This window comes from Carcharhinus amblyrhynchos, chromosome 4 (genome assembly GCF_965287045.1).
Source record: "Carcharhinus amblyrhynchos chromosome 4, sCarAmb.v2.hapA, whole genome shotgun sequence".
In the NCBI taxonomy this organism is placed as follows: Eukaryota; Metazoa; Chordata; class Chondrichthyes; order Carcharhiniformes; family Carcharhinidae; genus Carcharhinus; species Carcharhinus amblyrhynchos.
Genome location: NC_137327.1, coordinates 3,025,879 through 3,040,302, shown reverse-complemented (window position 1 = coordinate 3,040,302; position 14,424 = coordinate 3,025,879). Strand labels below are relative to the sequence as shown.

Sequence of the window (14,424 nt, the reverse complement as noted above, 5' to 3'; positions counted from 1 at the left end):
TGGCTCCTTAAACCTGCTCCACCATTCAGTACGATCATGGCTGATTGCTTGTGGTTTGAACTCCACTTTCCTGCCTGCCCCCCAATAACCCGCAACTCCCTTGTAGATAGAATCCTCACTAGATCTCATAGGATCCTCATAGGATCATACCCCCACGACTTGCCTGAGCTTGCAAAATCTCACTAACTCTCCTGTCTGGAGACAATGCACATCTCTTTAACCTGTGCTTAACCCTCTCTCCACTCATATTGTCTGTACCTTTAAGACATGCTTACCTGTAGAAACTCACATTCCAACCATTATTTTGTAAATTGAGTTTGTATCTTTATATGCCCTGTTTGTGAACAGAAATCCCACTCACCTGATGAAGGGGCAGCGCTCTGAAAGCTTGTGGCTTGTGCTACCAAATAAACTTGTTGGACCTTAACATGGTGTTGCGAGACTTGTTACTGTGTTTACCCCAGTCCAACACTGGCATCTCCATATCATGGGAAGAAGCTCCACAGGCCCTCTGAGAGAATAAACCTCTGCGCCTTAAATGGGAGACCCTCATTTTTAAACTGTGCCCCTGGTTCCAGATTGCCCAAGGAGAGGAAATGAATTCTATCCTGTCAAGCCCATTCAGAATCTCATCTGTTTGAATTGGATCACCTCCTGTTCTCAACTCCATTGAATCTGCTCAACCTTTCTCCAAAAGACCAATCCCTTCATGCCAGAAATCATTCCAGTGAAACCTTCCCTGAACTGCTACGAAAGAAAGTATATCCCTGCTTAAACAAGGGGAGGCGATGGCCTAGTGGTATTATTACCAGTCTATTAATCCAGAAACTCAGCTAATATTCTGGGGACCTGGGTTCGAATCCTGCCACGGCACATGGTGGAATTCGATTTTAATAAAAAATATCTGGAATTAAGAGGCTAATGATGATCGTGAAACCATTGTAGATTATCAGGAAAAACCCATCTGGTTATCTAATGTCCTTTAGGGAAGGAAATCTGCCGTCCTTACCCAGTCTGGTCTACATGTGACTCCAGAGCCACAACAATGGGGTTGACTCTCAACTGCCCTCCAAGGGCAACTAGGGATGGGCAATAAATGCTGGCCCAGCCAGCAACGCCCATATCCCACGAATGAATACTAAGGAGAGTGTAAGTTGAACACAGCGCCTCATAGAACACAAGAACATAAGAAATAGGAGCAGGAGTCGGCCATCTAGCCCTTCGAGCCTGCCCCGCCATTCAATAAGATCATGGCTGATCTGAAGTGGATCAGTTCCACTTTCCTGCTTTCTCCCCATAACCCTTAATCCCCTTGCCTACCAAAAACCTATCTACCCACGTCTTAAAAATATTTAGCGAGGTAGCCTCCACCACTTCAACGGGCAGAGAATTCCAGAAAGTCACCACCCCTGAGTGAAGAAGTTCCTCCTCAACTCCGTTCTAAACCACCCCCCCCCCTTTATCTTGAGGCTGTGCCCTCTAGTCCTCCTGTCCTTTCTGAGCGGGAAGAATCTCTCTACCTCTAGTGGAGGTTATAGTGGAGAGGGACATGATTGTCTTCTAACTGCCACAGGTTGGGGGGAGATTGAAGCTTTGACTGGTGATAAATTAGATAGTTCATTGTGATTCCTGCTGTAAATCTACCCCAGCTCTGACTCACTAGCTGACACAGTGATACCAGGCTGATCGAGTTTACTGCTTCACTCATCTCTGTATTTGGATCATTGTATGGAGAGAATGCAAAATCAAAAGCTAAAATTAGACACTGATTTCATCAATTCACAGCTTTTGTCCTCAAGAACTTTAAGGAAATCTGTGTTAAGTGAGACTCTTCAGTTGCAGAGCATGTTTTTAATGGGAACTCTGTCATTGAGAAGGTAGAACGCACAAGAACACAAGAAATAGAAGCAGGAGTGGCCACCAGGCCCTTCCAGCCTGCCCCGCTATTCAATACCGTCAAGATCTCAGCTCCTTATCTGTGTCATTTCCGCATTGCCCTCTGTTCCTCCATCTACCAAACATTTATCCATCTCCACTTTAAATACTTATAACGATCCAGCCTCCGCCACCCTTTGGGGCAAAGATTTCCAAAGATTCACCGCCCTTTGTGAGGAGGAATTTCTCTCACCACGGTTTTAAATGGCCAGCCCTTTTACCTTGTAGTGTGTCCCCTTGTTCGAGACTCTCCCACTGGTGAAAATATCTCACCATCGACACTGTCAAATCCCCTCAGGATCTTATATGTTTGAATAAGGTCACCCCTCACTCTTCTAAACTCCGAGGAATACAGCCTCAGCCTCTCTTGATGGGACAACCTCCTCACCCCAGGAATTAGCCTGCTGAATCTCCTTTCGACTGCCTCCACTTTTATATCTCATACAAATATCAACATTGATAGCTCATAATGAAACCTCCGGCACAAATACAATTTGTGCTTTTTATTACTCAGATAAATAATCGACAAATGCCTGCGAGCACTGTTAGAAATTGATGGCTTGGGTTTTTAATTAAACTCTTTCCTCTCCTCCCGTGAGCTATCAGTTCAGCTTCTTGATGAGATGGCGCCTCACCAGAATGGTAACATGGTGATGGAGAAGGAGACACTCAGGGGAAGGATTGCAAAGGGGAAAAATCAATAAACAATATCCCACATAATCATTATACTGCACACATCAGCTATATCACACACCCATTGTCCCACATGGCTAATATACCACTAACAAAATATAGGACATGCCACAGACACTATGGGTATTGTATATTATGCATGTGATATACCACATAGTTAACATGTTCATAATGTATGGTATAAATAATATGCTGAACTCCCAATACACCACACTCAATATAAAATATGCATAATCCACGTATAAAATGTACTCTTTACCGAATACACCCCACTCCCATTATAATGCATTTAAACATCTTCCCAATTTACCACAAATATACCATCCCAACAGACTACATCCATGTGATATTATACATTACATATTTGCTATAATCTCATTCCCATTTTACAGCACGTAATCATAGAATCATACAGTGCAGAAGGAGGCCATTTGACCCATTGAGTCTCCATTGACTCTCCAACAGAGCATCTTACCCAGGTCCTTCCCCTGCAATCTCATGCACTTACCCTGCTAATTCCTCTAACCTATACATCTTTGGATGCTGAGGGGCAACTTAGCATGGTCAATCCAGCTACCCTGCACATCTTTGGAGTGCGGGAGGAAACCAGAGCACGTGGAGGAAACCCATGCAGACATGGGGAGAATGTGCAAACTCCACACAGACAGTGACCCGAAGCCGGAGTTGAACCCAGGACCCGGGTGCTGTGAGGCAGCAGTGCTAACCCCTGTGCCACCATGCTGCCAACTTGGTGAATGAGGACTATGCAATGAGAGATCCTTTTGGAGCAAAGATGATTGACAGCCACAAAGGGATGATGTGGATAATTTAGATAAACTGGGTGGTTAGCACTGTCAGGTTCCAGCATGACACATCTTTGTATCATTCACAGACTGGACAGTGATGATCAGGTCAGTTGGATGAGTAGGACAGATTGTGATAGCAGTGCACACTGATTTAGTTGGAGTCTGATCGTCAATAGGAGATTGAATCTTCAGTGTATTTTGTCCCTTGTTGATCCTGGGGTTTTCTTTCTAAGTTTGTCTTTTGCCTCACCCAGGAGGAAGAGAGGAGTAGGCTGTTGGTAATGACCAGTCCAGACATCATGGGGTGTGGGGCAGTCTTGGTGGACCAGTTGGTTTTTCTGCACCTATTCATTTTCTATGGTATTCATGGTGTCTTCCTGACTCAACTCACTGGTCCCCCCCTAAGCGAAATGCACAGTTTGCTGACCACACAGAGTATCAGAGGAAATTCCAGAGAATTCTGCCTGAGTTTTATCCCCTGTCCAATATTACACTGTATGAAAGTTAATGGAATGTAAAACTAGATTGGTTATAATCAGGGTTTGAAAAGCTCTAAATCTCCGAGCTATTCCCTATAACGAGCAGATTAAACAAACCCCCTTTGTTCAACCTTCTAACCCTTATTACAATCGTGATAAATTCAATGGTAATAATAATATTATAACGATAAACAAAAGAGAAGGAATTCAGTTTTGATCCGAGTGTAAATTCTAATTGTTCTCCCCACATCTTCAATAGGATGTTGAAGTTAAAACAATCCGATTGGTTGGAGGGTTGCCGTGGTGACTGTGGGCTGAGCTAGCCCGGGTTACGGTGAGGAGCGTAAGGGAGAAGATTCTGTGCCGACGTTCTGTCTCCTCTTCTTGCGTCGCTTTCCGTTTATGGACAAATGCACCAAGACAATGGTCAGGAAGAACCCTACCCGTGGGGGAGAGAGAAGGACAGCGGAGAATTAATCTTCGAAACAGCAAAGAAAGGAGGAACTTGTATTTCTACAATGCCTTTTATAGTCATGGACTTCCCAAAGTACTTCAAACCCAATAAAGTGCTTTTACAATGTCATCACTATTGTAAAGTAGGAAGCGCAGAAGACAAGTCGTACATAACAAATCCCAGTCTGAGAGCCAGGGTAACTCCATTCTTAGCAATGTCGGGTGAAGTACAAATATTGACTGGGAAATTAGGGAGAACTCCCTCACTTTTCTTCAAATCGTGTCATGGGATCTTTTCCATTCACTGACAGAGAACACTGTTCCTTGTTTTAATCTTAAAAACAGCTCCTCAGTCTGAGCAATGTCCCCTCAGTTTTGACAACAGTAATTTCACAGTAAATTAGGAGTCAAGTTTCTGGAATGGGATTTGAAACCACAAACGTATGATTCAGGGATAACAGAGTACTACAACTGATAGTATCTGATCCAATATCTCTCTAGCTCTCTCTCTTTCTTGCTAATAGCGCCTGATCTAATATCTCTCTATTTCCCTTTCTATCTCTGTCTCTTTCTCCCCCTCTACGCCACCCCCTCGTCAAGCAATAGAACAGAGTTTCCTCGGTTTAGTTAAATGCTCCTCCCAGAGCTAATCCTTGTGTGAATTTAGTAAACTTTTACATTCCAATCAGGTTCTTAATCTTGTAATTGTGAAAATATAAGAAACTAGGAGTAAGTGTGGACCACTTGACCCTTTGAACCTGCATTCAAGAAGATCATACCTGATCTTCAATCCCGATTCCATTTTCCTGCATTATCCTCACATTCCTGAATTCTCTTCATAGCCAAAAATCAGTCATCCACTCTTGAATATGCTTCATTAATGGATATTCCGAGACTAATACCAGGAATGGGCGGATTGTCTTATGAACAAAAAGACAATGTTGTCGAGGAGAATACTGTGGTACAGGCTATTAGACTAGACGGGATTGAGGTTCATAAGGAGGAGGTGTTAGCAATTCTGGGAGGTATGAAAACAGGTAAGTCCCCTGGGCCGGATGGGATTTATCCTAGGATTCTCTGGGAAGCTAGGGAGGAGATTGCAGAGCCTTTGGCTTTGATCTTTATGTCATCATTGTCTACAGGAATAGTGCCAGAAGACTGGAGGATAGCAAATGTTGTCCCCTTGTTCAAGAAGGGGAATAGAGATAACCTTGGTAATTATGGACCAGTGAGCCTTACTTCTGTTGTGGGCAAAGTTTTGGAAAGGATTATAAGAGATAGGATTTATATTCATCTAAAAAGAAATAATTTGATTAAGGATAGTTAACGTGGTTTTGTGGAGGAGATTTACCGGGATGTTGCCTGGTATGGTGGGAAGGTCTTCTGAGGAAAGGCTGAGGGACTTGAGACTGTTTTTGTTAGAGAGAAGAAAGTTAAGAGGTGACTTAATAGAGACATATAAGATAATCGGAGGATTAGATAGGGTGGATAGTGAGAGCCTTTTTCCTCAGATGGTGATGGCTAGCACGAGGGGACATAGCTTTAAATTGAGGGGTGATAGATATAGGACAGATGTCAGAGGTAGGTTCTTTACTCAGAGAATAGGAAGCATGTGGAATGCCCTGCCTGCAACAGTAGTGGACTTGCCAACATTAAGGGCATTTAAATGGTCATTGGATAAACATATGGATGATATTGGAATAGTGTAGGTTAGATGGGCTTTAGATTGGCGCAACATCGAGGGCCGAAGGCCCTGTACTGTTCTGTAATGTTCTATATTCTATATTCTATGTTCTAGGAAAGGCTGGTGGGGTTAGCTTTGTATCTACTTGAGTTTGGAAGAATAAGAGGAGGCTGAATCAGAACCTTTAAGATCCTGAGGGATATTAACAGGGTGGATGTGGAGAGGATGTTTCCTCTTGTGGGAGAATCTAGAACTAGGGGTCACCAGTTAAAAATTAAGACAGAGGTGAGGAGATTTTGTTTCTCTCAGAGAGTCATGAGTTTCTGGAACTTTCTTCCTCAAAAGGCAATGGAAGTAGGGTCAAGGAATACTGTTAAGGTAGAGCAAGATAGATTCTTGATTAACAAGGGGGTGAAAGGTTAACGGGGATTGGCAGGAAAGTGGGGTTGAGGTTACAATCAGATTAGCCATGGCCTTATTGAATACCAGGCAGAACCAGGCTTGAGGGGCTCAGTGGCCTATTCCTGCTCCTCATTCATATGTTCGTAACATTCACAAACAACAAGTGTAGAGAATTCCAAAGGTTAATCATTCTCAGCTCAGTGCGACCCCTCATTCTGAGACTCTCGTCGAAACCCTACCACCTCAACATTCCCCAGCACGTAAATCTCTGTTGGCTTCAGACAGGATTTTACAATCTTGCTTGAGTGAGGCAGTAAAATCCCAGTCTCTGTCTCTGTGTTCTGGATTCCCCAGGCAGGAGAACATTATCCTAAACCATTTTATACTTCAATGAAATCACCTCCTGAGCAGTAAGTCTCGATGATCTGAACCCACTTACCTATCACTCCGAAAGTCCCAGCAATGGTGGCCACGGTTGTCAAGATGGTGGGTCTACCCGGAAGAGGGGCAACTTCTATCCTGCAATCTCCTCTGAAACTGCAAGTACAAATAGTCACTGCAAAAGGAATGGGAGAATGTGAAATAAAAACAGCTGGAAACATCCAGCGGATCCGGCAGCGCCTGTGGGGAGAGAACCTGAATTAATGGCTCAGGTCAACATGTGACCTTTCGTCAGAACGAGAATGAGTTTCTGAGATGTAATGTTTTCAGCAAGTGCAGAGGCAGGGAAAGGTAGGAAAGGGGGAAACGTGGCCGGCACGGTGATTAGCACAGCTCCAGGGACCCAGATTCCCGGCTTGGGTCACTTGGGTGTGGAGTGTGCACATTCTCCCCGTGTCTGCATGGGTTCTCTTCGGGTTTCCTCCCACAGTGCTGGTTAGGGTGCACTGATCTGAACAGGCGCCAGAGTGCGGCGGCTAGGTGAATTTCACAGTAACTTCATTGCAGTGTTAATGTAAGCCTTACTTGTGACTAATAAATAAACTTTAACTTTAAAGAAGAAAAAAGAACGTGTGTGGGAGTGCAGAGGCGGAGAGAGGAAAAGGGGAGATGATTCATAACAAAAGGGAATGTAACAGGACAAGTGAAGGAACAAGAGATGAGGTCAGAGGGGGTGTTAATGAAAATAACAAAATCATTCCTGGTGCTCACTGTCTGGGAAATACAGGAGGATCGCTTTTGATCCGAAATTATTAAACTCAGTATTGAATCTGGACGATTGTAAAGTGTCGAATCGCTTCCATTCACTGGGACAATGCAGCAGGCTCAGGACTGAGAGGACAGACTGGGGGGGATCAAAGTGACAGGGACTCAGTCACACATGCGGCCAAAATGAAATACTCAGCAAATTAATCACCCAGTCTGTGTTTGTTCCCCTGCCCCCACCCCCCCCCGTGTCGAGGACAGCTCATTGTGAGCAGCAAATACAGTAAAGAAAAACAGAAAATGCTGGAAAACCCAGCAGGTCTGGCAGCACCTGTGGAGAGAGGGACAGAGTTAGTGTTCTGAGTCTGTGTGAGTTCTGTAAATCACCCAAAAGCATTGTCCTGGAGGATGGGAATGGGAGAGGTCATAGGGCAGTGAAAAAGGTAAAAGCTTTCTTTTTCCTTCACAACTGGTTGTGGGTGTTCAAAATTGACTCTAACTGCAAAGAGAATCCTGTTCTCAGAGCCTTCTGCATCTTTAATAATACAGCATCACATCCGCAGGACATCACTGCAGGAGTTCCTCAGGATGGTGTCCGAGGCCCAACCATCTCCAGCTGCTTCATCAATGACCTTCCCTCCAGGTCAGGACTGGGGGGGGTGTTCACTGATGATTGCACAATGTTCAGCACCCTTTGTGACGCCTCAGATACTGAAGCAGTCCCTGTCCAAACGCGATAAGACCTGCCCTGCCCAAGACCACAAGAAACTACAAAGCGTCATGAGCAAAGTCCCGTCCATCACTCAAACCGACCTCCCATCCCATCCCATTGTCTACACTTCCCGCTGCCTCGGAAAATCAGCCAGAATAATCAAGGACCCCACACACCCCAGACATTCTCTCTCCCACCTTCGTCCGTCTGGAAAAAGGTACAAAAGTCTGAGGACGCGCACCAACCAACTCAAGAACATCTTCTTTCCTACTATCATCAGATTTTTGAATGGACCTACCTCGCATATAAGTTGATCTTTCTCTACACCCTAGCTATAACTGTAACACTGCATTCTGCACTCTCTCCTTTCCTTCTCTATGAATGGTATGCTTTGTCTGTATAGCGCAAGAAACAATATTTTTCACTGTATACTAGTACATGTGACAATAACAAATCAAATCAAATCAATAACCAGGCTTAGGCAAACAAAGGCAAGTAATATTTACATCATACATGTGGCAGGCAATGACCATCTCCATCCAACTAGAAAGAATCTAACCACCTCCCCTTGAGAATTCAATGGCTTTATCATCACTGAATCCCCCACTATCCTGGGAGTTACCACTGACCAGAAACTGAACTAGGTCAACCATATAAACACAGTGGCTACAAGAGCAGGTCAGAGGCTGGGAATTCTGTGGCAGGTAACTCACCTCCTGACTATCCAGAGCCTGTCCACCATCTACAAGGCACAAGTCAGGAGTGTGATGGAATACTCCCCACTTGCCTGGATGGGTGCAGCTCCAATAACACTCAAGAAGCTCGACGCCATCCAGGACAAAGCAGCCCTGCTTGATTGGCACCCCATCCACCGCCTTCAATGCCAACTCCCCCCACCAGTGGCAGCCGTGTGTACCATCTACAAGATGCACTGCAGCTATTAACCAAGGCTCCTTAGACAGCACCTTCCAAACCCATGAGCACCACTATCTAGAAGGACAACAGCAGCAGATACATGGGAACACCACCACCTGCAAGTTCCCCTCCAAATCACTCACCATCCTGACTTGGAAATATATTGTCGTACCTTCACTGTCACTGGCTGAAAATCCTGGAATTCTCTCTCTGACAGCACACTGGATGTACCTGTATGTTGTGGAGATGCCGGCGTTGGACTGGGGTGGGCACAGTAAGAAGTCCCACAACACCAGCGTAAAGTCCAACAGGTTTATTTGGTAGCAAAAGCCACTAGCTTTCGGAGCGCTGCTCCTTCATCAGGTGAGTGACCTGAGAAAGGCCTGACGAAGGAGCAGTGCTCCGAAAGCTAGTGGATTTTGCTACCAAATAAACCTGTTGGACTTTAACCTGGTGTTGTGAGACTTCTTACTGGACGTACCTACACCATAGGGACTGTGGTGGTTCAGGGAGGCAGCTCACCATCACCTTGTGCAATTAAGGGCAATTAGGGATGGGCAATAAATGCTGGACGCCCATGTCCCATGAAAGAATGAAAACACAGAATGTACAGCAGAGAAACAGGCCATTCGGCCCATTGCTGATGGTTGTGCTCCATACAAACCTCCCCCCAACATCTTTCATCTCACCCCATTAACACATCCTTCTATTCCTGTCTCACTCGCCGGTTTATCTGGCTTTCCTGGATAATAAACATTTTTGCTGGATAATAAATGCATCTAAACTTATTTTTTGAGATCAAGTGGACAGCTTTCAATAAACAGATGAGCCAATCTGATGGGCACGGATTTTTTCATGTTTTATTGAAAGTTCTTTCTTTAAAGGTCATCTATCAATTTATACAAAGGAACTTCACTGTTCACACGACCCCAACTCTCAAACATTGAGAGCACTAATGAAAGATTGACAGGGTAATAACAGGCAGTCTGAGACTTACTGACAGCAAAGCTGCCCTTTGCTGAATTAAACAGCTCTTTCAAATGTTAGCAATTCACTCGAGAATAAAACCGGGCAAACATCATTATTAACGCTTTGAATTTCCCCCTTCATAAAATTAGCTGGAATTTATTATACGGAAACAGGAATTCATTCCAATAGGTTAATGTCGGACTCCATGCTGTGTACAAGCTCTCCAATCTTATCAACTCTAACAGTTTTACATAGAAAGATAGAAAATAGCAGCTGGAAGAGACCATTTGGCCCTTCGAGTCTGCTCCATCATTCATTATGATCATGGCTGATTACCCAACTCAATAGCCTGATTCCACCTTCCGCCCCACCCTCCCCCGACATATCCTTTGATCCCCTTCACTTCAAGTGCTTATCTAACTGCTTCCTGAAAACATTTGATATTTTGACCTCAGCTACTTTCTGTGGTAGTGAATTCCACAGGATCACCGCTCTCTGGGGGGAAGAACTTCCTCCTCATTTCAGTTCTGAAAGGTTTATCCTATATCCCGTGATGTACTGTGACCCCTGCTTTAGGACACCATCGGGAACATCCTCCCTGCATCTACCCTGTACAGTCCTGTTAGAATTTCTTAGGTTTCTATGAAATCTCCCTCATTCGTCTGAACTCCAGCAAATACAATCCTAACCAACTCAATCTCTCCTCATATGTCAATCCCAGCATTCCAGGGATCAGCCTGGTAAACCTTCACTGTACTCCCTCTATAACAAGGACATCCTCCTTCAGATAAGGAGACCAAAACTGCACACAATATGGCCTCACCAAGGCCCTGTATAACTGCAGCAAGACATCACTGCTCCTGTATTCGAATCCTCTCACTATGAAGGCCAACATACCATGCTGAATCTGCATGCTTACCTTCAGTGACTGATGTACAAAGGCAGCCAGGTCCCACTGCACACTCCCCTCTCCTAATTTACAGCCATTCAGATAATAATCCATCTTCCTGTTTTTGCTACCAAAGTGGATGAGCTCGTAATACCCACGTTATACTGCATCTGCCACACTTCTGTCCACTCGCTCAGCTTGTGTTTCTCTCTCTGAAGTATCTCTGCATCCTGCTCACAGCTCACCCTCCCACCCAGCTTTGTGTCATCTGCAAATTTTGGGATGTTGTGTTTAGTTCTCTCATTCAAATCATGAACATATGTTATGAATAGTTGGGGTCCCAGCACTGATTCCAGCAGCACCCCACTAGTCACTGCCGGCCAATTGGAAAATGACCCCTTTTGTTTCGTTTGCTGTCTGCCAACCAGTTTTCTATCCATCTCAATACACGATCCCCAATCCCATGCGCTTTAATATTCCACACTAATCTCTTATGAGGGACTTGGTTAAAAGCCTTCTGTAAATCCTAATAAACCACATCCATTGGCTCCCTCTCATCAAGTCTACTAGTTACACCCTGGAAGAATTCCAGTAGATATGTCAATCATAATTTCCCTTTCATAAACCCATGTTGACTCTGTCCGATTCTCTCACTGTTTACCTTCAACTCCCTGCTCCGATGTACATGCATTCCCTCAACTTCCCTCTAACTGCACCGACACTGTTCACCTCAGTCACTCCCCCTGTTAGTGAGCTCTGCATTCTTCCCTCACTCTGGGTAAATTAATTTATGAATTTCTTACCTCATTTCTTGACAACTAATTATCTCGGCATTCTAATTTTGTTCATCCCTGGAAGTGTAAATGCTCTGGGCTGAGTTTAAGGGGGACTCAGAGTCCTCTACTATTCCTCTTACGACAAGCTCTTCATTCCGGGGATCATTCTTGTGAACTTCCTCTGGACCCTTTCCAAGGCCAGCACATCCTTCCTTAGATTCGGGGTCCAAAACGGCTCACAATACCCCCCCTTACCCTCAGGATTGACCCCTCAACCAAGGGTAGCAGCTGCTCCTTATTCACCCTGTCCATTCCCCTCATTATCTTTACACCTCAATCAGGTTCCTCCCTCAGCCTTTTCTGCTCTAGAGGAAACAATCCCAGCCTATCCAGCCTCTCCCTGTAGCTCAAATTCTCCATCCCAGGCGGCATCCTGGTGAATCTCCTCTGTACCCCCTAATATGAGTAAGAAGTCTGACAACACCAGGTTTAAGTCCAACCGATTTATTTGATAGTAAACTCACTAGCTTTCGAGGTTTCCCTCTTCGTCAGGTGAATGGAGAGTTCTGGCCTCAGACAGAGTGCATAACAGCACAGACAGTTTACAGATTACCGATTAGAATGTGAGTCTTTACACCTAACCTGCTGTTCAAGTCTTAAAGTCTGTCTGTGCTTTATATGCTCTGCCCAAGGCCAGAACTCTCCATTCACCTGAAGAAGAGCTTAACCTCGAAAGCTTGTTGTCAGACTTCTTACTGTGTTTACCCCAGTCCAACGCCAGCGTCTCCACATCATCCCCCTAATATGAGAACAGTGATAAAGGTTTCAGTGTCAGATCAAGACGTTCAGGCTAAAATTAACCAACATATTTATTTATAAGTTACAGAATTACACAGAAGCCGGTAAGCTAGCAAGAAACTTAAAATTTCTTAAAGTGACAAAGGTGAAATCAGCCCATAATAGATTAAAATATTCTGTCTTCACATTTCCTATTCACTGGAACACTCAGTAACTGGATGAAGTAACTAATTAATTTTGAACCAAAACTGTTATTAAAATGTGCATTTATAGCAGCGAATGATTCTGCATAACCCAAGTGTTGTCACAATGTCTAACCCTCATTTTTTACCTGGTAAAATATCAGTGTGTCGCTGGCCGGATTCCCCCTTTGCACTGAGAACGATGGGAATCTGGTACAATCCGGGATCCACCCAGTCCAGTGCAACAGTTAGAAAGGCGTGAGTTTCTGAAAGAGAGCATCAGAGTGAGAGTAACACAATTCGGTGAGCGCACGGCCCAGAAAGATCACAGCTTCTGCAGCTCTCGGAGCACTTTGCAGCCAATCAAGCACTTCTGAAGTGAAATCACCCTCGCAATGTCGGAATTCTGGCAGCCAATTTGAACAGCAAGATCCCACAACCAGCCCTGTGAGAATGACCACATTATCATTTTTTGTGATGTTGATTCAGGGATAAATATTGGCCAGGAGAGATCTTCAAGATAGTGCCTTGGGATCTTTCACATTCACCTGACGAGGCATCTTGATTTAATGTCTCCTCTAAAACTCACACCTCTGACAGTGCGGCACTCCCTCAGCACTGACCCTCTGACAGTGCGGCACTCCCTCAGCACTGACCCTCTGACAGTACGGCTCTCCCTTGGTACTGACCCTCTGACAGTGCGGCACTCCCTCTGTACCCCACTGGGTTGTCAGTTTATATTCTGTGTTCAAGTCTTAGGTGCAGAACTGAAACCCACAACCTTTCGATTCAGAGGTGAGGGTCCATTGAACCAGGATGGAAACGAGCAAAAGACTACAAAGAGTTGTGAATGAAGCTCAGTCCATCACGTAAACCAACCACCCATCCATTGGCTCTGTCTACACTTCCTACTGTCTGGACAAAGCATAATTATGGACCCCACGCACCCCGGACATTCTCTCTTCCACCTTCTTCCTTTGGGAAAAAGATACAAGAGTCTGAGGTCACATACCAACTGACTCAAGAACAGCTTCTTCCCTGCTGCTGTCAGACTTTTGAATGGACCTACCTTGTATTGTGACCAAAGAGGTGGATGGGGGTAAGGCAGTTGACGTGGTATATATGGATTTTAGTAAGGCGTTTGATAAGGTTCACCATGGTAGGCTTCTGCAGAAAATGCAGATGTATGGGATTGAGGGTAATCTAGGAAATTGGATCAGGAATTGGCTAGCAGATAGGAGACAGAAGGTGGTGGTTGATGGTAAATATTCGTCTTGGAGTTCAGTTACGAGTGGTGTGCCTCAGGGATCTGTTTTGGGGCCACTGCTGTTTGTAATTTTTATTAATGATCTGGATGAGGGTATAGTTGGGTGGATTAGTAAATTTGCTGATGACACCAAAGTCGGAGGTGTGGTAGATTGTGAGGAAGGGTGTCATAGTCTGCAGGGAGACTTGGACAGGTTGCAGAGCTGGGCCGAGACGTGGCGGATGGAGTTTAATGCGGAGAAGTGTGAGGTAATTCACTTTGGTAGGAATAACAGATGTGTCGAGTATAGGGCTAACGGGAGGACTCTGAATAGTGTGG

General features: G+C 44.8%; 1 protein-coding gene across 1 annotated transcript in view; it reads right to left on the bottom strand.

Moving 5' to 3' along the window:
• Window positions 1–2,423: 2,423 nt before the first annotated feature.
• cdh16 (cadherin 16, KSP-cadherin) overlaps window positions 2,424–14,424 on the bottom strand; it is a 56,089-nt gene continuing 44,088 nt past the window's right edge. Inside the window, exons 15-17 of the mRNA XM_080186679.1 lie at window positions 12,989–13,105; window positions 6,892–7,008; window positions 2,424–4,352 (exon numbers count right to left, since the gene is read on the bottom strand). Coding sequence (XP_080042805.1) covers window positions 4,243–4,352; window positions 6,892–7,008; window positions 12,989–13,105 — 344 coding nt within the window. The 3' untranslated portion in view covers window positions 2,424–4,242. The remainder of the gene's footprint in view (window positions 4,353–6,891; window positions 7,009–12,988; window positions 13,106–14,424) is intronic.